The 24,516-nt window shown below is 47.6% G+C and overlaps 1 protein-coding gene across 1 annotated transcript in view; it reads right to left on the bottom strand.

Annotated features, from left to right (window-relative positions):
- Positions 1-24,516, bottom strand: part of PKD1L2 (polycystic kidney disease 1-like 2) — an 89,246-nt gene that overhangs the window by 25,586 nt on the left and 39,144 nt on the right. The window contains exons 18-29 of the mRNA XM_004690161.1: positions 23,006-23,130; positions 21,953-22,076; positions 21,245-21,376; positions 17,673-17,895; positions 17,002-17,195; positions 13,901-14,131; positions 11,618-11,719; positions 9,273-9,451; positions 7,585-7,731; positions 5,459-5,658; positions 4,575-4,792; positions 3,817-4,030 (exon numbers count right to left, since the gene is read on the bottom strand). Of these exons, the coding sequence (XP_004690218.1) occupies positions 3,817-4,030; positions 4,575-4,792; positions 5,459-5,658; positions 7,585-7,731; positions 9,273-9,451; positions 11,618-11,719; positions 13,901-14,131; positions 17,002-17,195; positions 17,673-17,895; positions 21,245-21,376; positions 21,953-22,076; positions 23,006-23,130 (2,089 nt within the window). The remainder of the gene's footprint in view (positions 1-3,816; positions 4,031-4,574; positions 4,793-5,458; positions 5,659-7,584; positions 7,732-9,272; positions 9,452-11,617; positions 11,720-13,900; positions 14,132-17,001; positions 17,196-17,672; positions 17,896-21,244; positions 21,377-21,952; positions 22,077-23,005; positions 23,131-24,516) is intronic.

Genomic DNA, 24,516 nt, shown 5'->3' with positions numbered 1-24,516 from the left:
CCCACTCTGTCTCTGGTGAAGCCTCTCGCCCCCCCTGAGCCTCTGGCCTGTACTCCAGTTCTGTATACACAAATAAATAAATCTTAAAAAAAAAATAAGGGAGTGAAATTGTATTGACTGAAAAGCAGGTTAGGGGCAAAGAAGTGTGGAATTGGCTGGAGTTCATTGGCTGGTCACAGGGGAGCTCATGCACGAAGAGGCATCAGATGTCTTTTCAGATAACTGGAGTTTTATTAGTGGGCCTTGTGCCTCTGGGTCACCCTTCCTTCTCCGCTTCACAGACTCCTGGCTCCAGTCAGTTCAGTGTTAGTTGTGTCTGTTTTGCTCAGGTGCTGAGCCATTTGCTGATATGGCCTATGAAAGCAAACCTTGAAGAGAAGGTTAGTTATTTTTCTTCTCTTTTATACTTTAGGATATGAAATCAGTTGAACCACTTTGCCTAAGTTTTGTTGGGAACAGCTTGTAGTGATAGCATTTAAGACGTGCCAAGCCATGAGAAACCTGAGGTTCAAAAAGATGGGGTACTAGGATAACAGAGCCAGTTAGGACTTGAATGTTCCTCCTTTAGCCTCTTATCAAAACTTCCTCATACAGAGGAGAAAGGAAAAAAATAGATCCCTTCCCCCTTGTAGCCACAGTCAACCTTGTTTCAGCTCTGCTCCCACCATCCATCACTTTTTGTCTGTTACACCTTAAAGCAAACCCTGTGTCGAGTGTTACCTCATCAGCAGTTATCTTAATATGAATAATTTCACCTTGTTGCATTTAAACTCAAGTTTGCCTATTGCTGAACATGGTTTGTCTTCTTGTGTTTTGTTTTTAACTTATTTATTATTATGAAAATTTGGGCTCTCCCTGGTGGTACAGTAGGTTAAGTCTCAGCACTATGAAGCTATCCACAGCCACTGCTGCACAAGTTCAATCCCTAGCCCGGAGGTGACCCATAGGGTATGGCAGACCTCTCCTGTTTCACCTGCTATTCCCTTCAGCACTGTGTTTCAGCAGATCTACCTGTTGTGTTCCCCACTCTGTCTGTGGTGAATCCTTACATCCCCTGCACCTCTGGCCTATACTCCAGTTCTTGTGTACATAAATAAATCTTTGGGAAAAAATGAAAATTTATTAAAATTGAGAGAATAGTGAGCTAATTTAGTATATGCCCATATTACTAACTCATGGCTGTGGGCCATGTAACCCACCCAATTTCTCCTTGTGTTTATTTCAAAGCAAATTCTAATCCCATGTCACTCACTGTCACTCACTGACTCTTTTAATCTGCTTCACTGACACTTTGAAAACAGAACCATGATGGCATTATCAATCTTTAAATAAAGGTTAACAGTAATCCTTTAATACCTTCCAATATGCAATGGTGATCAGGTTTTTCCTAATTAGCTCATATATTTTTCCTATGGTTGGTTTGTTCAAATTTCAACTTCCTGAAAAAATTGTTTTAAACAGGTAATTCTTCAGATTACACCAGTAATTCTTACTCATTACAGGAAACAAGCAAATGTGGGCCTTTCCCTTATTCCTTACCTGGTCTGCTCCCGGAAGCATGGCCTCTGTAGGCAGAATGTCGCCTGAGTCCCTGGGCCCTAACTGGGAACACTTGCTTCTGGGGCAGTGAGGACCTGGGTCTCATACCAGGGGTGCATGAAAATGATTATAAGAGATGGCAAAGGGAGCACCCCATCCCTTCCTAGTCACCAGTGAGAAGATAGCATGACAGGGTAGAGATTGGGTGGCCACGCAGGCTTCCAGGTATGTTAGTAAAGGCTCATGGCAAAGAAAACTGCCTCCCTCTGATTCAAGCCTCTTCCCTCTCCCTCTTGGACCACCCTCACTGAAGCCTCAGCTGACAGTTCCAGGATTTAATATACCTATGTATTAAAGTGTCCTGGCAATGTTTCCAGAAGATCACCCCCAGCCATAACACTTACTGAATACCTGCTTTGTGTCAGGCTGGCATGTCTCATGATCTCATTTAATTCTTGGAACAAGTCAACGAACTAGTTGGATCAATATTTCCATGCTGTGAGCATGGAAATCAAGGCTCAGAAAAGTTGTGCCACTTGTCCAAGATTGCACAGCTGCTGTTGTAGCTGGGAAAGTCCAGGGACTAGCCAACTCCATGTTTTGAAGTTCTAAAGTGCATACAATGAATGTCAGAGGCCCCTGGCATAGAGCCAGTATCTAGCAGAGGCATGAGCACAGCTCCTGCAGGGTCTCTGTCATGAGCATCCTGTGGGGGCAGTTCCTCCAGAGTGGCCAGACACAGGGTTAGCACAGCCTGGCCAGGATGTCTTTGAGGGCTATGGTAAGGAGCTGAAGGTTTGTCTTGAGTCATCCCCAACTTTCAGAATACATACAAGTCACCAAAATGACTGGTTAAAAATGTAAATTCCTGGCCTCAACCCAGAAAATTTAATTCAGATGTGGGCCTAAGAGTTATGAATTCACATTTCATTCTGTCCATCAGATGTGTGTTCTAAACAAGATATAGCTAATAGCCAGCCTTGTATGTTAAATATGGCAGCATTCTTAACTCAGGATCCAATTTGGCAGCCACAATACATGTGGCTATTTAAATTATATTGGTGAAAACAATTTTTTCAAACAAAAAAAGTTTAAAAATCACTTTCTCAGGCACACTGGCCAGATTTCAGGTGCTCAGCAGCTCCATGTGGCCAGTGGTCACCGTACTGGGCAGTGCAGACATAGGATATTCCCATAGGGGAAGTTCTACTGGACCTCCTGGGTCAACCTCTGGCAGCATTGATGTGGGTGGAAGATGGAAAGGAAAAGGTCAAGAGGGAATCAGACTGATTCAAATGTAGCAAACAGAACATGATAAAAATGAAACAGTGGCACTAAACCATCATAATATTGTTTCAAAAGGCTCTGAGTTTGAGCTTTGCTATCTCACTTAACAGGATAAAGACACAGAAGTACCAAACTGAGACTTCTTGACTTATTTGAAGGAGTAACTTTTTCATCCTGAGAATTCAGTATTATTTAATGTTTCTCACTTGCCAGTCCATCATCTGGTATCCAACCCTGTGCATTTGGGAGAATTCCACTTTGAACTCCCTAACTCTTTACAGAAAAAGAAACAGACTCAGAGAACAGAAGCAACCCTATCCATGGTCACACAACTTGTCAGTGGCAGAGCCTCTACCCAGAGAAGGCTGTGCCTACTGCCCCCAGTACCAGGCTGGCCAAAGCTCCTCTTATTACACGTGAGAGAAGAAAATGCTTCTGCTCTGCACATTCCGTAAGGACCTCCTGTGCTGAGGTCATCCAAGGAATGAATGTTTGTTGCCAGCAAATGTGTTCCCAGCAGTGTGTTCCCAGCCAGGCGCCAGGAAACTACTGAGAAGAGGGTTAGATGGCTGCCTTCTTACAGAGTTCATGCCCCAGACTTTAAACAACTCTTCACACAAGCTGTGTGAAGCAAGGAAAGTTTAAGGGTTAAAGAGCAATTGCAGACTCTGTGTGGGCTGCTCCCCTGAGGGAGGGGTGTTTTAGTCAAGACTGAAATTTGAGTAGGCATTGGCCAACTGAAGAACTGAGAAAATACTTTCTATCAGAAAGGACTAGGAGGTCTGAAAACCCTTAATGGGAAGCTGCTTAACGTGGTGAGGAGAGCAGGTGCCTGAGGTACAGAGAGGAAGAGGTGGCAAGTGTTGGCAGGAGGTAAGGGGGATTTTAGGAAAACTTCTTGACCCCCAAGTGTCCAGACAGGGTCCTCAGTAGTGTCTCTACCTGCTTCCTACTTGCCTCTCTTGGCCCAGACATGTCAGGGCTTATTACCTGTCACTTGCACAGGCACCACAGTGAGTGTTAAAGTGTCCTCCCTCAGCTTGGCTTCCTCCCAGGACACCTGTTCTGCCATATTCTGCAGACAAACATCTTCCACCAAGGCCAGCAATTGGTTGATGTCCATCAAGTTTGTGGAGTCCTTGCCCAGGGCAGGGGATGGCAACTTCAGAGCTTTGAACAGGGAACTGACAAGTCTCCACACGTCCTGCAAGTCAGCCCAGGTGAAGTTAATGAAAGTGAGCCATAGGTGAGGGGACAGTAAAAGGGGCAGGAACATTCTCCCTGAGGCTGGACCATCTGGGCTTGACGCCCATCTTGACCCACTAATAAGTGATGTTGCATCTCTCCAAGCCTCTATTTTGTCTTCTATAAAATCTCTTCTTTAGGACTTGAGCTGAGGCATTCCAGGCTGTTGCCCTCAAGGTCTAGCACAATAGGTGCTCAATACTTGCCTGTTGAGTGCCTCAGCTCTGTAGTGCAGATATATTGTTTTACACATAGTAGGTAATGAGTGTGCTTGTATGTTTCTGTGTTGGAACTGACTGCACTATGCCTACATGTGCACATGTCTGGGTGCACACACTCGCATTGCATACACTTGCATGTATGTGTACATGTGCATATGTATATGCATGTGTGCATTGTAGTTGGTGAATCTTGGTGGCTGAGCATGGGGTTATTAGGCCCCGAGCCCCTGTCTCTACTCTCACTGCTGGAGCACCCCCACATCTATGAGATTATCAACATACCTTGGTCAGCTCTTCAGGTGTCAGAAGGTCATCTTCCACAGATTGCAGTGAGGGGACCAGGCAGTGGGACCCTTGGACCCATTTCCCAGGGCCCTGCTCCTTAGTGACCCGAGGCCGAGTGTTTCGAAAGATCTGAACTATCAGGAAGTTGATGGGAAACATGAGGAGAGAACTCTCCAGCCCAATCATCACTTCCTGCCAAGTGAATTCAATTTTACCTGAAGCAAAGGGAAGCAAAAAGAACAACAGGAGAGGTCACCCCCAAGAGCCCAATCCCCTCCCCCCCTTCCAGAAGGCAGCTGTACAGTAAAGGGTTGACTACCCTAAGACGCCCTTTTGACTGACTTTCTTGGGGTGTCCTGCCTGGTGGGTACACCTTTGTGTTCTTAGGGTCTTAGTTCCACACTCATCTTAGTCTGCACTAATGTAATTTATGGCAGGGGTCCTGTCCAAATGGAATCACTTCACCCTCTGGCAGGGCTGGAGGCCAAGGTCATCCACACAAGGAGTCAGCTATGTGAATGTGACTGAACCACAGAAAGAAATCTGGACACTGAGGCTCGGGGTGGGGGTGTCTGTGATTGGCAGCACTCTATACACATTGCCACACACACTGTGGCTTCCTTAGAGTGGACAGCTGGACTTGCCACCTCTGGTCTCTCCTGGATCCTGCCCTTGTGCTTCTTCCCTTTCCTAATTTTAATCTGCATTCTTTCGCTTCCCTAAGTGTGAGTATAATGGCATTTCTGAGGTCTGCATGTCTGTCTCGTGAATGTTTGAGCCTAAAGGTGATCTTGGCACATCTGAGTTGTGTGGCATTGTTGAGCAAGGGACAGTCATGTCTACCAGCCACTAGCCCTGACTGCCTTGGCAGCGGGAATTACCCAAGTCCATCTTTTGCTCAGCTGGGTCCTTGGGGACTCCCCAGAACATGATGCTGGTCAGCATGGTGCAGAGCAGCAGGGAGAAGCAGCAAGACACCCTCTGGACTCGGGTGAAGTTGCTCCGGGCTGAGCCGCTGAAGATGGAGTACCAAATATGTCCATCTTGGAAGCCTGAGGAGGTCTTCATGAGAAACAGGTGGCTGTGGGTGGGCAGGAGAGGGACGGGCATTTAGGGACACAGGCTTGAAAAGAGACTGGTCTCTTGGAACTGGTCCTGGGATGAGAAGGAGGATTTGGTTCTGTAAATTGTCACAGCAATGTCATTTAGAGCAAATGATGGGGACTCTGGACAGAGCTGGGCTGGAATGCTGAATTGCTCTTCTTATGACCATGACCTCAGGCAACTTATTTTATTCTTTGCATCTCAGTTTACTCATCTATAAAATGGGGGTAAGAACAAAACCTGCCTCACTGATGGCTGAGGGATTAAAGTGATCAGTTTCACAAAGCATTTGGCATGGAAACTGGCATACAGATTCATTATCTAATTAGCAAGATTATTTTTGTTATAATTTTTATGCAGTAATGTAGCTAGAGTTAGTTTTGCTATAACTTAACAAAATCATAATTGGCTTTATCATAATTTTATTATAATTAGGCTAGGATTTGTTATAATTAGAAGGAGAGTAGGTCTGCACCCACATCTGTGTTTTACCTCTCTTGGGGTCCAATCTCTCTGATTCTGACTTTACTCCACCTTGAAGCCTGAGCTGCTCACTCCTTAGAGCAGCTGGAAAGAAAAGTCACCTGAGTAAATGCATTGGATAAAGACTTGATGCTCATGAGTAGGAGGAATGTCCATGGCTGTGGGTCAGCCATTCTATGGAAACATGCAGCTAACAAGGAAAAGTTTTACCCAAACATGCTCTTTTGGGAGGATATACCATAAAAGTCAAAAAGGGTAATACATTTGGAGTAATGTGTCATTTTATTTTATTTTAAAAGGTTTACTTTATTTATGCATACAAGAACTGGGGTGTAGATCAAGGGTGCAGGGAGGGTCGGGGGGGAAGAGTGTGTGTGTGTGCGTGTGCTTGTGTGTGTGTGTAAGAGAATTCACCAGAGACACTCTGGGGAGCAGAACAGGCAGATCTACTGAAATACATTGCTAAGGGGACCAGCGAACCAAGACAGGAGAGGTCTTCTGCATGGTGTGGATCACCTCCCGGGCCTGGGATGGAGCTGTTGTTACAGTAGCTGGCTACAGCTTCATAGTGCTGAGATATAACCCCTTACACCACCAGGGAGGCCCCTAATGTGTCGGTTTAAAAGATTCAAAGTAAATACCATCTATAGTGAGGTTTGTGTGTGCACACCTGCATACATTTGTATCTTCTGCTGTGTGTTGGAGAGAGATGTAGAGGAATGTACAATAGGGAATGAGGTGGGGAAACAAGCAAAGGGTGCACAAACTGAGATGCCCATCTTGGGTGAAATGACATGAAGAATACACCCCAGTGGGCAGACATTGAGTTGCCATTCAAATCAACCTCTCATATAAACTATACTTGGTGGCATTCATAGGAAAATACCTTATGAAGATATTTCGCCACCTTGAAATAATACTGTCTTGGAGGTACATGTCTGTCCAGCGACCCTTATTCCTAACAAGAAAAACTAGTCATTGGGTTTCTCTGGTGGTGTAAGGGGTTAAAGCACTACAAAGCTGGCTGCAGCCATTGCAGCATGAGTTCGATTCCAGCCAGGGAGCTGACCCACATGCCACAGCAGACCTCTCCTGTCTTGCTTGCTGCTCTCCTCAGCAGTGTATTTCAGTAGACCCCCCTGTTCTGCTTCTCACTCTGTCTCTGGTGAATCCTCTCACCTTCTCTCCCCAGCCCTGCTTCTCTAGCCTACACCCCAGCTCTTGTATGCATAAATACATCTTAAAAAAAATAAAAAGCAAACTAGTCATTGAACATCACAGTCTCAAGCTACACAGGCCACTAGCTAAAATGTGCTTGGTTGTGACTGGGTCAAGATGCTACTTCCCTAGAAATAAAGTACAGAGTAAAGTACTATTTATTTACTTTAAAAGGAAAAAAAAAACAAAACAAAACCCACACCTGAATTGTTTCCTGTCCTGCTCTGTGGCCACTGGAAACACTTTGTCAAGGACACATTCTCCAACATCAATGGACAACCAGGAGTTGCAGAGGAAATGCCATTTTCTGTCCATTACCAGGTCATGCACCAGCACCCGGCTCACATACCTGGAGAAAGGAGCATGCTTTTGAGGACAAGGTTGGGCATAGAGGGTGTGAGACTTCTTCGGATACCAAGAACCGAACAGCTTGCAAATGTGAGTGCTCTAAACAAGAGCTCATAGAAAAAGATCTTTTCTTCATTGCTCTGGGTGCCTTGAGCAAAACATCCCAGTCAGTGGGTAAATGTGGTTTCTTGTGGGGAGTTCGCTAGTGTAGAGAGCCAGAGCATGAGGCTGCCACAGAAACCACTCTGCAAGACGGTGTAGCCTAAACTGTTAGCTTTGTGCAGAGTGACCAACCCCAGGCCAGCGTCCAGGTAAAAGGGGGTGTCCCTGGGGAGGCACCGGAGGAAGTACACACCTGATCTTCCAGAGCTTCCAGCCAGGCGATGAGTCTGCCATCTCAGACTCAGCACTTTGTGGGCGTCATCTAACCTGATTGGGACTTTGGACCCAGGGGAAAAAGTGAAATCATCTTACCTCTGCCAGACAGTCAGATCCACTGGAAGGCATTTCCCTTTGAAGAGAAACAATTCTGTCTTGGAGGGCCCATGGGCACTTACCACATGACGGAGATGATGCGGAGAAACTTTCACAGCATTTTCTCAATTCAGGAAGGGCAGTCCCATGGGGCATGCAAGAGTAATATCTGCCACATGCCCGCCTGGGGTGGCCAAAATCCATGCCTGGTGGGTGTGGTGCCTAGGTGTGATAAAAACTGGGGCCTCTCAGCCCAAATGGAGAGCTTCTTTAAGCTCTCTAGAGTTCAGCCAAGCTGACATTGTGCTGCATTGAAACTTTTCTTTTTGCCATTCTTCCTCCTTACCATCCTTCCCAGGGGTTGACCCCAGGCACTTGATAAACAGGCTCAATCCCTCACAAAGTCAGCTTTCCAGCTTCTCCAGCCCTTAAGATAGTAATCTTTAATTCCTTGGGTAAATCAAAGACAACAGTTTAATCCTGTTTTTCTAATGGTGCAACCCCTGATAAATCACCAGTTGAGAAACACTCATCTGTCTCACTAGTTTTGGCCTCAGAATGGGGAGGAGTCTTGGATGTGAGCTTGCCAACTGTGGGAACTTGGGAATGTCACTTATCTTCCCAGAGCTTAGACCTTCCTCCCTGAAAAAGGAGTGTCATAGCAGACCTTATCTCTGAGCACAGAAAGGCTTAGCTTGGCACACAGCAACCTGCAACTGTTCTGAGTTCTAATGGTGGGTCAGTGTCACATTTAGTCTCCTGTTGCTGAGTTTGTCTTCACCATAGACACCATAGCCATATTCTATAGATGGGGAAAGATGCTGCACAGGTGGGCACAGATGGGCTGACTCCAGGGGCTGCAACTTGCACCCCTTCTTCTAAACTGCATCATCCTGTGTGGCCCTTGGGCTCATGGTCTCTCAGTTTCCTCAGTTTCCTCAGCTGAAATGAGGATTAATTTTATGGTTCTTGCAAAGGCACAGTGGCTCAGCAGAGAGCAAACGCACAGTGCCTAGCCCTGGTCCTGGAGCTTGGTAGGTCTTTGTGGTTTGCACTATGCTGACTCACCAGGATGGCTGGTCCCCTGAGTTGTCATGCCACAGCCGCAGACTCCTCAGTTCTCCCAGAGGGTACAGGGTGGAGAGTAAGAAGACATCCACTCCTCCTCGCTCAAAAACTGGGGTGTCGGGATCTGACAGGTGGTGGGGCTCACTTTCTCCATTCAACCCATAGAGGGTGACAGTCACCTAAAAGGCAGAGACCAAGAGTGGCCTTGTGGTAACTGATAATCAGTGTTAGATTGCAAGTGTGTGAACACCAATGAATGGCAGTGATGTTCATCCCTGTCACCCTCTCTTCCCACCTTGGGTTTGCTGGAGTTATTTTTCAGTTGTAGTAAGATTTGGGGTGAGTCTAATCTGCATTAATGTCTTCAGATTGAATTATATTTATAAAATGCTTTCTGGTAGCCTTTTCAAATTTGCCATGTATTGAACTTATTTTTCTCCCTAATAAGTACATTCCCAGTGCTTCTCAGAGTTTCCTGGGGTGAGTCAAATTAATTTGTACTTGCTACCTTGAAAATACATATTCCCAGGCTTCATTACAGACCTATGAAGAACACAGTGACAGGGCCAGTGATGCTGGTGGGCATGTATGTGGGCCAGAAACAGCCACAGCAGATATCACTGACACTCTGAGGCTATGCCTTGTCCTCTCACTGCAACACTCCCTGCGCCCGCAGCAGGGAGCTTTCTTTGACTGTTAGAGTTGCAGACTGGAAGTGCCAGGGAGTTAATGGTTCCTGCAAGCCATCCTCCATCAATGTCTGGTGGGGTTGGTGGATACATACCCCCAGCTCCCTCAGTCCTCACCTGATGACTTTGAAGCCCACATTCTTTGCTATTTTCCAGAAACCCCCAGAGAGATTAGACAACAGTGGCCCACTGCGTTAACCAATTTACTAGTGTGCAATTTATTTCATTCCTTCCTTTCCTTGTTTGGCTTTCCATTGCCCTACCTCTGCCCTGGGAGCCCCTTTAAAATCAACTAATGTTCTCAAATCCTTGTTGTTTCTGCTTCTACACAAGGGTGTCTCCACTGTGGCTATTTTGGGCTGGATCATTTCTTTGGGCGGGGCTGTCCTGTGCTTTGTAGATGTTTTAACAGCACCCCTGGCCTTTACCCACTATAAGCTGGCTGCATCTCCCCCTCTCCCAAGCTGTGACAGCTGAAAGCTCCCTCTAAGATGGCCAGTGTCCTGCCCCACCCCACCTCCCAGCCCCAGCACAGCAGAACTCCTTTTGAGAACCCCTGTGCTGAGAGAATCCAAGGTCAGATAACATTGCACTGAAATGACCACTCTCTAGGAAAAGAAATGGTCTGTGGTTCACGGGTTTCACTTCTTTCCTGCCAAAGTTGACTCTTCAGTGTCAAACAGAAGTGAGATGGATATTTCATTAGAAGGATGAAAGTGATTCCTACATTTAGGCAACTATAGTTACAGAGCTTGCACAATTACGGAGCATGTACTGTGTTAAACAGCTGGTTCAGGACCTAAGACACAGTGATAAAGACAAACAAGATAATTTTTAAAACAGCAATAAGAAAATAAACAAAAATACACATAAAAAGGAGATTAAAAAAAGTAAACCGGCAAACACCCTGCTCTCTTGAAGCCTCATGTCAGTTTGAAGGAAGCCTCAAGGAGCATTCTTCCAAATAGCACACAGTGCCACGTGTTTCTCAAATTGTTCAGGGGAGCCCCCAGTATCAGTTAAGGACCCTTGGGCCTTGATGGCCACAGCAAGGAATGATATATGCTGATGAGGGACATGGTGCAGGCTATACTTAACTAAGGATGCTGAGATGTTAGAAACTTGTGTGCTATGCAACTAAGTGGTCACGGTTTAGAGCATCCATGCGCGTGTGACCTCATTTTTCACCCCCTCTAATTAGCCTACTCAGGGGTAGGTGTTCAGCCTGACCTCTCAGGGAAATGTGAGCTGATCAGTTTACTTAAAAAGTGTCATGCAAGACTTGCTTTTAAATAGTGTCCACTTTCTCTCATTGTTTTCTCTTTGTTCACTTAATAATCATTTACTGACTGTTCTTCATGTATGGGTACAGTTGCATGAAGGTACACAACTGTGAGTTATTCTGTGGCAGGGATCAGGGACTTGGTCACTAGCACATGATTAAACCACAAATCTCCTTCATCCATTCCTCCTCTGTCTCTTTAATTATTGGGCTTAGGTTAATTTATATGACCCAAAGATTCCCTGCTTTAAAAAAGTTAAAAGGGTAAAACCTACAATACAAATCCACTGCGTAAAGTAAGTCAACAGTATCCTGGTGAGTGCTTTGTTGGGTGGGGCAGTGGATTGAATGAGGGGTCTTGAGCAACCAGGTACCTTCGAGGAAGTGGCTGCCCCCCTCCGGTGTCCGGTGTAGACTGTCACCAGGTAGTGGTACTGGGCAAAGGGGTCATTGTCCTCCAGCACTGTGATCTTCACCTGCAAGGAAGGATGCTGTCAGGTCCACGAGGTGGATTCCTCTTTGCTACAGCAGCTAAGAGTAGACTAGGCATTCATTAGTTCAAAGAGGGAGTAAAATTATGCATATTATGTATTTGTTCTGTCAGAGGAGAACAAGTAAGAACAAAACACTTTAAAGAGTACAACTTTCATTCATTATTAACTATGACCAAAGTAGTAAATTTGAAAATGAGTTTTATATTAAGGTGAGAATGTTTAATGTTTGACCTGGTAAATGCCATGAACCTTGTTCATGATGACACTGATAACCAGAGTTTGCCTCTGTGGAATTTTAAATTAATGGAGATAGCTTAGCAAAAAGAAAAAAATAGCCAAAGTTGGTTAGAGGCTCCTGTGAGGTTGGTGATCCCTGATCTACCCTCAGTGTGGGGTTTGTCACCCCAGTTGCCAGCGTGTCATTGTCAGGATGAAAGAGCCAAATTTCACATACACTCCTGGGGAGGCAACATCCAGTGACAGTGTAACCAAGGTCTGGGGGCCTCAACCCACCTGGGACAGTGCCAGGGGCTCCCCAGGGGTCAGTTGACTCACAGTGGGCTGCTACTGCTCGCTTTGCTTTCTGCCTCCTTCCCTCCTTCCCCAGGTGCTGATCCCAGGCAGTTCCTGCTAAACACCCTAAGACTCAGTTCATCTCAAAGTGACTTCCAGAGAGCCTGCTATGGCCGAGGTACTACTCTTCAGCTGAATCAAAGACTGCAATATAAAAATGCTGAAGCTGATACTATGTTTGGTACCACCTTAACATTCTGAGTGATGTTGATGTATGTGGGGAGGGTAGAAATTGCAGCTATTCCAGAATTTGTGACAGAGCATCTTTGCCTGCACTTAGGTGCTTCCTTTGATGTTCACCAGTAGGTTTTGGAGGCTCATATGTATCACGCTTGTTGTACACATAATAATTAGAACTTGGTTTTTGCAATTTGGCATGCAAATTTGACCTCTGTCCAATGGCATTTCTATGGTCAGCAAGCTTGACTTCTTTCTTTCTTTCTTTTTTTAAGAATTACTTATGCATAAAGGAGCTGGGATGCAGGCCAGAGGTGCAGGGGCTAAGAGAATTCACCAGAGACAGAGGGGGGAGCAGAACAGGCAGATTGACTGAATTACAGTGCTGAGAGGAGCAGCAGGGAGACAGGAGAGGTCTACTGCACCGTGTAGTTCACCTCCCTATTGGGGATGGAGCTGGTGCTGAAGCAGATGTGACAAGCTTTGTCACAAAGCTTGTGCTGCGCTTTAACCTGCTGCACCACCATGGAGGGCCCAGGTTTGACTCCTGGGGCTCCAGAGCCCTTGCCCTCTCAGAACCTCTGTGAGGCAATAAATGATGAACTCAACAGGCTAAAGTTGTCCAAAACTTGCATGCTCTGAAGACCAGATTGGGTATTAAGCAACTCCCGGCCTTTAAGTCCTGGGAATATTCTGCATGATGAGGATGTCTCAACACCCAGACCTTGGGTGGTTCCAAGTAGTCTAGGCCACCAGTGTGGTTTTTAGTGAGGGCTTTGCACCACACCATGTCAGTTTGACCTGAGTAGAAATGAGAGGGGTTGGTGGAGACTGAGGAACTTAAGTCAGTCAGGTGAATTATGTTAAGCATAAGTATGTTTCTAACTATACCTGTGTTGCTGAGCCCAAATAAACCCTTGGACACTGGCTCAGGGCAGTCCTTTGCCTGTATTGTCACATGTCATTGCTAAGAGAACTAAATCTCTTCATTGGGCTCCAGTGGAGAAGATGCTAGACATGCTCCTGGTCTCCTGGACCCTCCCGTTGGCTGATTTTAGCTGGGATTCTTTCACCATATTAAACCAGAATCATGAGTACAACAGCTTTTCTGAGTCTGTGTAACCTTCTAGCAAATCCTTGAACATGAGGGTGGTCTTGAGGACGTTCAATATGATACTCTCCTTTTAGTGCTGCTGTGAGCACTAATTGGAATAACATTAGTAAGTGGTCAGCATCATAACCCTTCCGCTATTTGATAAAAAGGACATTTTACAGACAGGTAGACATCAAGGTACCAGTTAGCCCGAGATGACCACAGGGGTCAAGGCCTAAATCAGCAGTTGGGCTCTTGGCTCCCTACCTGAGGGAATATCCCTGTCCTCCCTTCTGTCCCCTGGGACCGAGCAACCTCACCTTGGCCTGATCCTGAGCATCCTTTCTCCTTGCCCAGATTACCAACAGCACATAGACGACACAAAGGCAGCCCACAGTGGTTACCACCACGGGGTTCTCCTCAAAAGTGGTGAAGAGCTGGGCGGTCTGGCGGACATCAACCGCATTGGGCATCACCAGGAATGTGCTTCCAAAGAAGGTGAGGTGGTTGCAGAGGCAGTGCGTCTGGGTGGGGGTGGTGCGTGGCCCCACCTGCAACACCAAAGAGGCCCTGGTGGAAGTGCTAGGAACTCATCTCTGGCTTGCTCAGCCCATGGGAGGAAGGTGAGGATGAAGAGACGATGGAAAGGGGCTGTGAGACTGCTAGGAGGCCAGTTTGGGGCTTTTCTATTTAACTGAAAATAAATTTTAAAATGCAGAGAATATTATCTATAACCCTCCTTGCACCCTTTGTCTGTGACAACCAAGTCTATCTTATCAGTCTGCGGTATCTTTTTAAGATGAGAAATAGTCCAGGTAAGCTGAAGTTCTCTCTGTCCCCTGACTCCATAAAAAATCATCATTCCAGTTTTGTATGCATCATTCTGGTACATTCTCCCCCCTGGTACTCATTCCCTGGACAGATCTGTCAATCTGTGGAGTGCTAACTCCTGTCCAGGCAGTGGACTAGATGCTGTCAGGAATCCCCAAGTCTCCACCTAAGTTTGCCGGCGACTTTCCCAGTTTTCAGGCCGAAAGTCTAGAATCCTGAGGTCTTTTCAGGCCAGAATGAGCTGGGGCAGTTGGTCATCTTACGTTGAAGAGCAAAAAGAAGACTGAGACCAGAACATAATGCAAGAAAGGGGAACAACAGATGTTTAAATACTAAGTTGGGGTCTCAGCAGGGGGAAAGTATTCCCTAAAATATACCCCCTTAGGACAGGGGCATCCCTGTCCTTGGATCATGCTTTGGAGGGCCCACTCTGGTCTTCTTCAGGATGTGCCCCTCTGCACAAGATCTGGAGTGAGGGGGCAGAGGAGATGTGACCTCCACAGCAACTACCACCCAGGCAAGACCAGGCCAAGGCCCTAGGTGGCCTGAGAGTACATCTCTCCTTGAATTTTGTACTCTAGATGCTTCACTGGCCTTATAGGACAGAGTCCCAGCCCTGGGGCCCCCACTTCTAGACCCATGATTTGGAGACCTGGGCCCAGGATTCTATACTTTCAGGACCTGCACAGCCTGTTTCCTTAGGCTCATGTTGTCATAGAGGACTGGCCCCTGGGGTAACCTCCCCCTGTTCCCACCATCATCACCCTGGGTAAGAGAGTGGCAAGGTGTGGCTATAGGGAGTGTGGGGGTGGCTGGAGCTAGAACATCTAGGCAGTGAGGTGGGGGAAAGGGAGAGACAGGAAAGTGCCAGGGCAGGGATCCCACAGGCACTCTTCATTCATCCCCTGCCTTAGGGGCAGGCCTTCAGGACCAGCTTATCATCACCCAGGGCCTTTTGGTGGGGAAAGATTTAATCCAATCCCATCACCCTCTCCAAATTTCCACTCCAGGGTCTAAGTGAGTTGAAAGGGTAGGAGGAGCAGTGCACAGTGGCAGGGGAGACTTTTCTACCTATTACCTGCCTGGGAGGAAGAAGCCTTGCAGCCCCAACAGGTGACACTTGTCTCTCTCTCTGCCTCCTTTAATGAGTGACCCAGTGAAAAGTGACACACCTCTACCCCCACCCCCAGGCATGGCGCCAACTGTTTATTGACGGATTTCACATGGGCTTCAGCTCTGCCTTTGCCCTATTGCTTATCTCGCTGTTTCCCAGTCCTGGTTAGCATCTGGCATCAGTTGTGAGGCTTATGGGAACACCTGGCACCCCTAGAAGGGGTGAAGCTAGTTTGAGAGAGGAAACCCAAACAGATGCCTGTACCAAGGCCACCTCGGTGCTGGGAGCTCAGGGGCAGGCAGGTACGCCTAACAGGCTCATTCTCTAGGTTGTCGCAAAGACCCAGAGGACAGCGGCTTCTCAGCCTGTCTAGCACCAGGCCCCTTTGACCAATTGAAATGGATCTGAGGACCCCTCCCAACAGTCATTGCTCCTTTAGTGTCTTTCAAGAGACTACATAAGTTAAAATACAGATTTTCAGACCACACCACACCCCATAACAATTTTGCCTTTACCCTGATGAGGTCTGCAGTTCATGGGTTTGGAACTTCTGTTAACCATGTAAAGAATTCAGTGGTGAGATTCTGTCTAAACTTGAATGTGCCATTACTTAAGTCTCAGTGACCTTGGGTATCTGTGTCTGTCCAGTCAGGTATTTCTGGTTCACATTTTGGTCAACATCAGACCACATGTACACAGGTGATCCCCCAAGCTTAGTACAGAGTCCAGGTTTGTAGTTGGCTGTACTATCTAGTTTTATGTCACTCTATGATGTCACATGGCAATGAAATCGCCCACGAGGAGTTCTCAGAATATAGCATGATGTATAACTGTATCTACATCTATGGCTTAGCTTTGCCTCTGTATTTATTATGAATATCCAGCATACTGCACTAGGTAGTCTAATCTTGGATCTATGACACATTTACCCACATGACCTCTGTATGTCCCACACTCGTGTGTATGCACTGGTAGTTTATTGTTGAAAACCCACAGCTCTACTAAAAAGCTGAGAAAAGCAAGGAACATAGCACCTGGTATAGAATAAAGGACTCAGCTATGTGTTTATTTCCTTGGATATGATGATGCCTGGTACCTCACCCACCATAGTCACAGGGCTTCTGGCCACTTGTCCATTTGCTCAAGGTCATTTGTCTCAGTGGTGAGCAGGACACACTGCTCCTGTGTCAGGGGTTTCAGCCACAGGCACCAAAGTAAATGTAAGCCCAGCCCTCTACCCAGGGTCGCAAGGAGGCAGCCAGTGTGCTCCAAGTTTATAGAGTACGAGGTCTGGCTTCCCCTGGGTGTTGAGAACCTTTCTTTCAAGGAAGTGATGCTTGTGACAGGATCTGAAGGCGGGGAAAGGGTATTCGGATGCAAGGATGTGCATGTGCAAAGACCCCAGAGGCAATGAAAAGGGGCTCTAAACAAGCTAGATACACAAAACCATGTGGTTCTTTCCTTCACTCCTCTCACCTGGCACCCGGAGTTGTTCCAGGTCCTCTGGAGCTCATCCCAGAACACACAATGGGACAGGAAGGTGGTGATGCCAACTGTGAGATCCCTGCTGGCATTCAACTCCATGTCAGACTCGAGGGCCACAGTCAGGTAGTAGACACCTTCTCCAAACTGCAGGTGCTCTGGGCCCAGGATCCATGTGGACGGCACTTCTGCAAGAAGAGACCTGTGTTTAGCCTGAAGCCTCAGTGAGAATGGAGATGACATCATGAGACCCTGAGGGTCTCCCCAATGTCCTATGAGTACTCTCTCCCCCAAGACAAGTAGCCTAGAAGAAGAGGCATCCTAGGTCTGTGTGCAGAACATGCTGCCAGGTCAGACCCATGAGGACTCAAATTCTGACTCTCCCTTCTTGGCTGTGTGGCTCTGGACCACAGAGTCACAGGTTACTTAACCTTTCTGGTCTTATCTGGAAAGTAGATGCCTCAATACTCACCACCCCCAGGGTCATCATGGGGATTACCATGAGGTGAATTCTCCAAGCTTCTTCAGCCTATATAATAAGTGCTTATCTAGTGTTGCTGAGCAACAACACCAAAAGTAATTCCCTAAGGCTTCTGATTCTCAAGTTTTAAGTTCCTTTCCTCACCCCAAATCCTCTCAAAAAACTGGCCTGGTTGCAGAGCTACCTGGAACAACTGTTGATGGAAGATGAACTTTGGTGTCAAAGTGGGACTCATTCGGATGGTAGCCAAAACCCAGGCTCAGCACAAGTGGGACGTCTGGTCTCCAGTGCAGATGGATCCCCAAAGCTGCCCCCGTGGACGTCAGGTTCACCCACAAAGCTTCAGGTCGGGCCAGGTTCAACACAGCTGGCTCACTGTGCCCTTCTGAAAGCCGGGGCAGCAGGATCTGTCACCAGAGACAAACCACAGGTGAGCTCAGATGGGAACGCCAGCCTCAGGGCTGCTGTGCAGAGCCGGGCAGCACCTGCAGCCGGCCCCAGAATGGTGTCCTTGGGCTGCTGTGACAAATGCCCACCGTCCTGGCAACTTACAGGACATATCTGTTGTCTTACAGTTCTGGAAGTCAGAAGAACAAAACCAGCCCCAGAGGGCTAATGATGGCAGGGCTGGCTCCTTCTGGAGATTCCAGGCAGAATCTGCTTTTTTGCCTTTTCCAGGATGCTCCCTGCCTGGCTTGGTTTTCTCCCCATCTCAAGAGCCTTAATTTAATCACACCTGCAAAGTCTCACTTGCCCTGTCAGGTGACCTGGATGAGTACATGGTCACTTCAGTGGATTATTAGTCAGCCTAACAGACATCAAGCTGTGCACTCTGGCTTGGGGGTACATCTTCATGGACATACATACCAATATGCTGTGTGAACTGTGGTGCTATATGGCACTGATGGTAGTGGGGGGAAGTAAGTGTAAGTGAGGGCCACAGGAGGTAGAGAAAACTCTGTGCAGACCTTGGCTCTGCCCCATATGAACCATGGGACCTGGGTGGAGTGGGGTGGGGAGCAATTAACAAACCACTCTGAACCTCAGTTTCCTTGTCCTCAATGGAATGAGAGTAGGAAAGATGTTACCACGTTTAAAAAGCTTGACCGCATACTAGATAAACAGCATCACTTTAATCACTGCTGTTAGTCTTATCTTAAAGTGAGATTCTCATCACTATTCTCCATGTTAGCTGAAGTCTCCATTCCGTTTTTAAAACATCCTGTTTGATGCCCCCATGCGCTGTTTACTTAATGCTCCTGGCATTCCAGAGAAGATGTGGGACTGTGGGACTGTGCCACTCAACTCCCCCTTCCAGGGCGAGCCTGCTGCCAGTCACGGGACGTAATGAGCTCTGAGTGCTCAGCTCCTTCAGGGTCCTTCTCACCTCCCTGGAGGGCACACCCTTCCTGGGGCTGCTGTCTTCAGTGAATAAGGAAGTAGAGAGGTGAAAGACCCAGGCACTTTGGCCTGCAGTGGGCCTGCTGGTCTCATGTTTATTATGGGAGTTTAAGTTACGGAAGTGACTAAGTGATGGCATGGGGAGGTCAATACCAAGAGAGAAGTTGTGACTGACAGTTCCTGAGAGGAAGGGACCATCCTGTCATGCAGATTGACAGGACAACCACCTGGTCAGGAAGCAGAAGCAGGGACAGCAGAAAGCCAGGCCAGAACCTTTACGTTGGGGTTTCCAGAGGCAAGGCAAGGCAGGGCCAAGTAAACAGTTTAGGTATGGTCACTTTGAATAATTCCAGTGGGCCTCTGACTCTAGGGGTGGTCTCTAATGACCCGGAACCCTGGATGGTTTTAGGACAGGGAAATAGCAGCATGGTACATGAGATCTTGTATTATAGGGGTCAGTTGGGGGGCGCTGCACTGAGCATTGGTTGGTCTGCACATGAATGGTGTGCCCTGCTTGAACCCTTTGCTATCTCGAAGAATTGGGTGATCCTGGAGCTGCAACCTCTCCTTGGTCAGCAAGATTTAAAAAATTATCAAAACATCATAAATAGCAGCAAATAAACACATGCAGTTAATACAACCCTGCTCACTAAACTTTGCTCTAGACTGAGGCACTGTGTGACGTCTTCTGCCTGAGCCTGTCTTAACACTTGACACAGATATTGAACTCCAGTGTCTACCTCACACTGTATCTTCTTACTCAGTGTCTGCTTCCAGAAAACCCAACCCTTCCCATCTTTCCCCCGGTAGCTCTTTTGTTTCTGTCAAGTTGTCGGCTCACCAACAAGCAGCTGCATTTGACTTCAAACCTGCTTCTGTCCACTGTGATTAGAAAAGTCCACTTTAATATTATTTCAGAGTGACAGAAAGTGAATGATTTGCATAAAACTGGAGTGCTTTGAGAAGCAGATGAGTTTTTAAAAATTATTATTGAATTAGTCATCCATGAGAACTCTAGAAAAAAGTCATTAACATCTCAAAAGAATCTCACTTATATTGCACCATGGGTGTGCTTATGGTTTTGCTTAACTTGAAAGAAAATCTAGCTGGGCATTTTAGAGGGTGTGCTATGGGGAGAACCCATGCAGTGAAGATAATCAGAACTCCAGGCAACAGACACAAAGAGACTTTTATGTTGTGCACCCAATAGATTAGCAATGACATGCATTTAGAATCTTAAGTTAAAATATAATTTCTATTGCAGCACTATTTATAAAAGCCAATTTATTGAAATAGCCTGTGTGCCAGATGAGTGGATAAAGAAGACGTCATCTATATACTCAATGGAATATACTCATAAAAAGATGAAATCTGGCCATTTGCAACAATATGGATGGAATGAGAGGGAATTAAGCTAAGAGACATAAGCCGGAAGAAGAAAGACAAATGCTGGATAATTTTACTCATATGTGGAATATAAAGAAATAAAGCCAAGAAACAGACAAAAACAAACCCTAGCAATCAGACTGTAGAAACAAGGCTACCAGGAGGAGGGTGCAATGGACTGTGGTAGAGTATTATGGGAAAGAAGTATGACCTTTATTTTTTTTTAAGATTTATTTTAGGGGGCCTTCCTGGTGGCACAAAGTGTTGAAGTGCAGCACTATGAAGCCCTCTGCAGCCACTGTATCATGAGTTCGATCCCCAGCCAGGGAGCTGGCCCACATGGCACAGCGGACCTCTCCTATCCCATCCACTGCTCCCCTCAGCAGTGTATTTCAGTCAATCTGTGTGTTCTGCTCCCCACTGTGTCTCTGGTGAGTCCTGTCACCACCCCCGCACCTTTGGCCTGTACCCCAGTTCTTGTATGCATAAATAAATAAATCTTTTAAAATATTAATTTAATTTAAAAACGTTTCTTAGAATTTTCCTATGGCAGAGGGAAATAAAAACAATGTTTAAGGCATTTTAAAAAAAGATTTTTATTTATTTATGCATATAGAACTGGGGTATATAGGTCAGAGGTGCAGGGGGTGAGAGGCTTCACTTAAGACAGAGTGGGGAGCAGAGCAGGCAGATCTACAAGGTATGCTGCTGAGGGGAGCAGCAGACGGGTCAGGAGAGATCTGCCACACCTTGTGGATCACTTTCCGGGGGCCGGAGATTGAATTAACACTGAGGCAGCTGTGGCTTGCTTGCAGTGCTGCGCCTAACCCTTTCCGCCACCAGGGAGGGCCCTGTTTAAGGCATTGTTAATGATTTTCCTTAAGGCATTTTTCATAACTGATCAACTTTTGGAACCAATCTAGTTAGCAAAGTCAGAAACCACCTCACCAGTGACAGCTAGTAACATACCTCGATGTTCTCCAACACATTCTTTACAGGGAGGCGCTGTCCACTAGGCCTGGTCAGACAGAGGCCACCAATGGTTCCGCTGATGTCAAAGTGACTTCCAGCTGGGAAGGGGTTCTTGGGGAAGCTCATCATCTGAAACCAAGAATAAGTCCTGTTGGGGGCTGTAAACAGGCGTGCTGACCCCGCAGGGTGAATGGGACCTTTGAACTACAGCTGCTGACTCGCATGTGTTTGCCCACTGGAGCTGTGGCCTCAGAAATTTGGGTCTGTCACAGCTGAGCAGTCACTGGACTATCAAATGCCCTGAGCCGTTCTTCCCACAAAACCAAGTCTTTAAGAGAAAGATGCTTATTTGCTTGCACTGGGGCTCAAGGAGCTGAGAGTCATATGTGCCTAATTGGGAAACAGAAAAGATCCCCAGGTTGGCCATTCCCCAGTGATGGAGCAAAGGCCCAAGGGCTTTCTTGCCAATGACCAATGCAATCAAGTCTTCAAGAGGAGTTCCACATGGTAGTGGAAAGAGGAGCGAATGGGGAGTCAGACGCCTGGTGTGAATCCCAGTTCTCTCACCTTGCTCGTGATCCTCATCTTCCCTGGACATGGTGATGTCATGTTTAACAAGACTCATGTAGTGTGACTGAGCCCTATAGGTCAGCATGCTCCTCAAACTGTGAAGGGCTATTCCCAAAGCTTCATTACTACCGTTACCCTTATATCCACAGGTTCCTGAGTGTCCTTGAAGCCCAGGGAGGAGGCAGCAGGCAGGGTGAAGGTGGCAGAGCTGACCGCAGCAACATGTATGGAGGAGCCCCGCCAACTCCAGGGCTGGATTCTGGCCACAGGTGAGAACCACAGTGGGGGAGACAGGGAAGAGCCAGGGTTAGAGGCAGACCTGCGCACTGCACACCCTCAGGGAGCCCCCCATTCCCATCAGTGTGAGTGCCTGTGGCTCCCCAAGTTTTCTCTGTGTGTTGCCTCAGAAGGAGGCTAGAAGGCAGCCACTGTGTTCTACAGTGATGACAGGCTCCCTGAGGGCAGGGCTTTTGCCAGCTTGGCTGACAGTGCCTGGCACACAGTGGCATGAACAATGAGCTTCGATGTGGGCATTTCCGCAGGCTCACCTCCCCTGCTTGCCTGAATCTGAGGTTGTGGGTTCCCAGCCCAACTGTTGTGGCCCTTAGCCTTGTGATTCTGAGTAGAGGGGGATGAGATTTCCAGCTCTGACTGGAGTGCTGCTTTGGGAAACTGCCCCTGGGACCTGCCCCGGCACAAGGAACCAAGGATGGGTGTTGGGGTCAGGGGGTTCGAGCAGTGCTGGCAGTGCCATCTGGCACTGGCTTGTCTGATAGGGAAATGGAGAGAGAAGCCCCCCACTCCAGTCCCCAGTACTGAGCGTGTCCATGGGCTACAGGTGCGTAGGGCGGCACTGAGGAGCCCTGGCTTGGCCAGACATACCAGGTGAATTGAAAGAGGCCTGTACCCTTCCTTCAGCCTCTGTGGGACATGCACAGCACAGCCTGGGCTCTCAGGGCTCTTGGCAGCTTTAACTCCAGGAGTGGCACTCAGCGCCTCCCTGTCTCTGCTGTCCATCCCCACAATGGCTCTCTCTGTGAGAAGCCCTTCCTTCTCCCAGTCTTTCCCTATTCACCCCTCCCAGGTTGGCCTCCTGCTCTCTGCCTGTCACAGGTCTTGACGTGGGGGTACAGGATGAGCCAGGGCAGGGGCCGAACTTTTGCGGGGAGCCACCATGTAGCTGGTTACCTGTTGGTGTACACTGCAATGGAGGGGGCAGCCAATGTGACTGGAGGGTCCCCGGGCAGCCTCCCCAGCAGGAGGGCAGCCTGCACCCGCTCCACAGCGCCGAGCAGCTGGGGCACAGGTGCCATCTGGAAAAGGAAGCAGGGGATACTGCTGTGGGCTGGCCTCCATGGCCACCTCTGGGTAGTGTCATCAGGTTAGACTGGGACCTTTGCAGGGACCGTGAGCAGGCAGAAGAGCAGGAAGGGGTGGTAAAGGAGCGCTGTTTAGTGAGTGCCAGGTGCTGTGTGGAACAGAGTGAGCTCTTACAAGATTCCATCCAGAGAGGCTCATGCTAGCCCCTCAGATAACTCAGAGAGGCCGGTGCCTTTACTGTCTTCCTTTGGCAGATGGGGAAACAAGGCACAGACAGAGTTGGTGACCTGTGGAGGTTGCGCGTTCACAAGGGAAGAACCACAGTGAGGTGGCAAGGCATGTGACTCCCATGCACCAAGCAGTGACAGTGGGCCTCTCCTGCCACTGAATCTGACCCCAACATCCACCCACAGCCCAGTCTCACTCATGGGAAAATGGACAACCACGAGCAAAGTCCTATCACAGGGTCACCTGGGTTCAGGCTACTCCCTATTCCATCCAACCCCAAGGTGAAAACACAGCCTCGCTGAAGTCAGGGCTGGCCGGAGGCCCAGGAAGGGGTAGATACTTGCACAGAGTGCTCAACAATGTCCAGGGAGTGTGTGTGCCCAAGAGACTGTCTGAAGGTAACTGTGTAAGTGTGTTTGAGTGTGTAGGTGTGAGCATGACTGAGTGTGTGTGAGTTGTTGTGAGATGTGTGTGTGTATGAGTGTGGGTTCAGGGTGAGTAGAAGTGTTGGAGCATGGATGTGTGATTGTCATTTCGCATGTTACTACAATGGAAGTGCAAGTCTGTTGCTAAGAAAGTATGTGTGGTTGAGGGTGATGACATGTATAAAAGTATATCTCTGTGAGTATGTGAGGCTATGGGAGTGTCTCCAAGTGGGTGTGACTGAATGTGTGTCTGCTGATGTTCCGTGTGTGTGAGTATGCAGATGTATTTGCATGTCTATGGGTGAGTGTGCGCATCCCTGCCCGTGTATCTTAGTTCTTCCTCAAAGAAGTGATGTCCCCATGTGATAAAGACCATGGACCAGCCAGAATGGGCTTCACAGCAAGCCTTGTGATGACATCCTGCCCCTTAGGTACCAAAGGTAGCTGCGCTGTATCTGTTCTTACGTTTGGCCTGCCTTTCTTCTAAGAATGTTCCATGTTCTTGGCTAAGTAAAAGAAGATTTCAATCCATACTTGCAAGATGGAAATGTGAGCTTTCCAATTGGTGGCTCATATAGGATGAGGCAGAGTCCTTCGATTTTCAAATGAAGTAAAGCTAAAGAGGGTTTTGTGACATGGCCAGGCCGCAAGTCTTATGGTTGACTCAGGCTGCCTCCTCTGGAGTCTGCATGCAGTCCAGTAACCACACTGCCTCCTGGAAGCTTT

The sequence above is a fragment of the Condylura cristata genome, unplaced genomic scaffold (assembly GCF_000260355.1).
Source record: "Condylura cristata isolate star-nosed mole 26May11 unplaced genomic scaffold, ConCri1.0 scaffold00028, whole genome shotgun sequence".
Lineage (NCBI taxonomy): Eukaryota > Metazoa > Chordata > Mammalia > Eulipotyphla > Talpidae > Condylura > Condylura cristata.
This window is presented reverse-complemented; position numbering and strand designations above follow the sequence as displayed.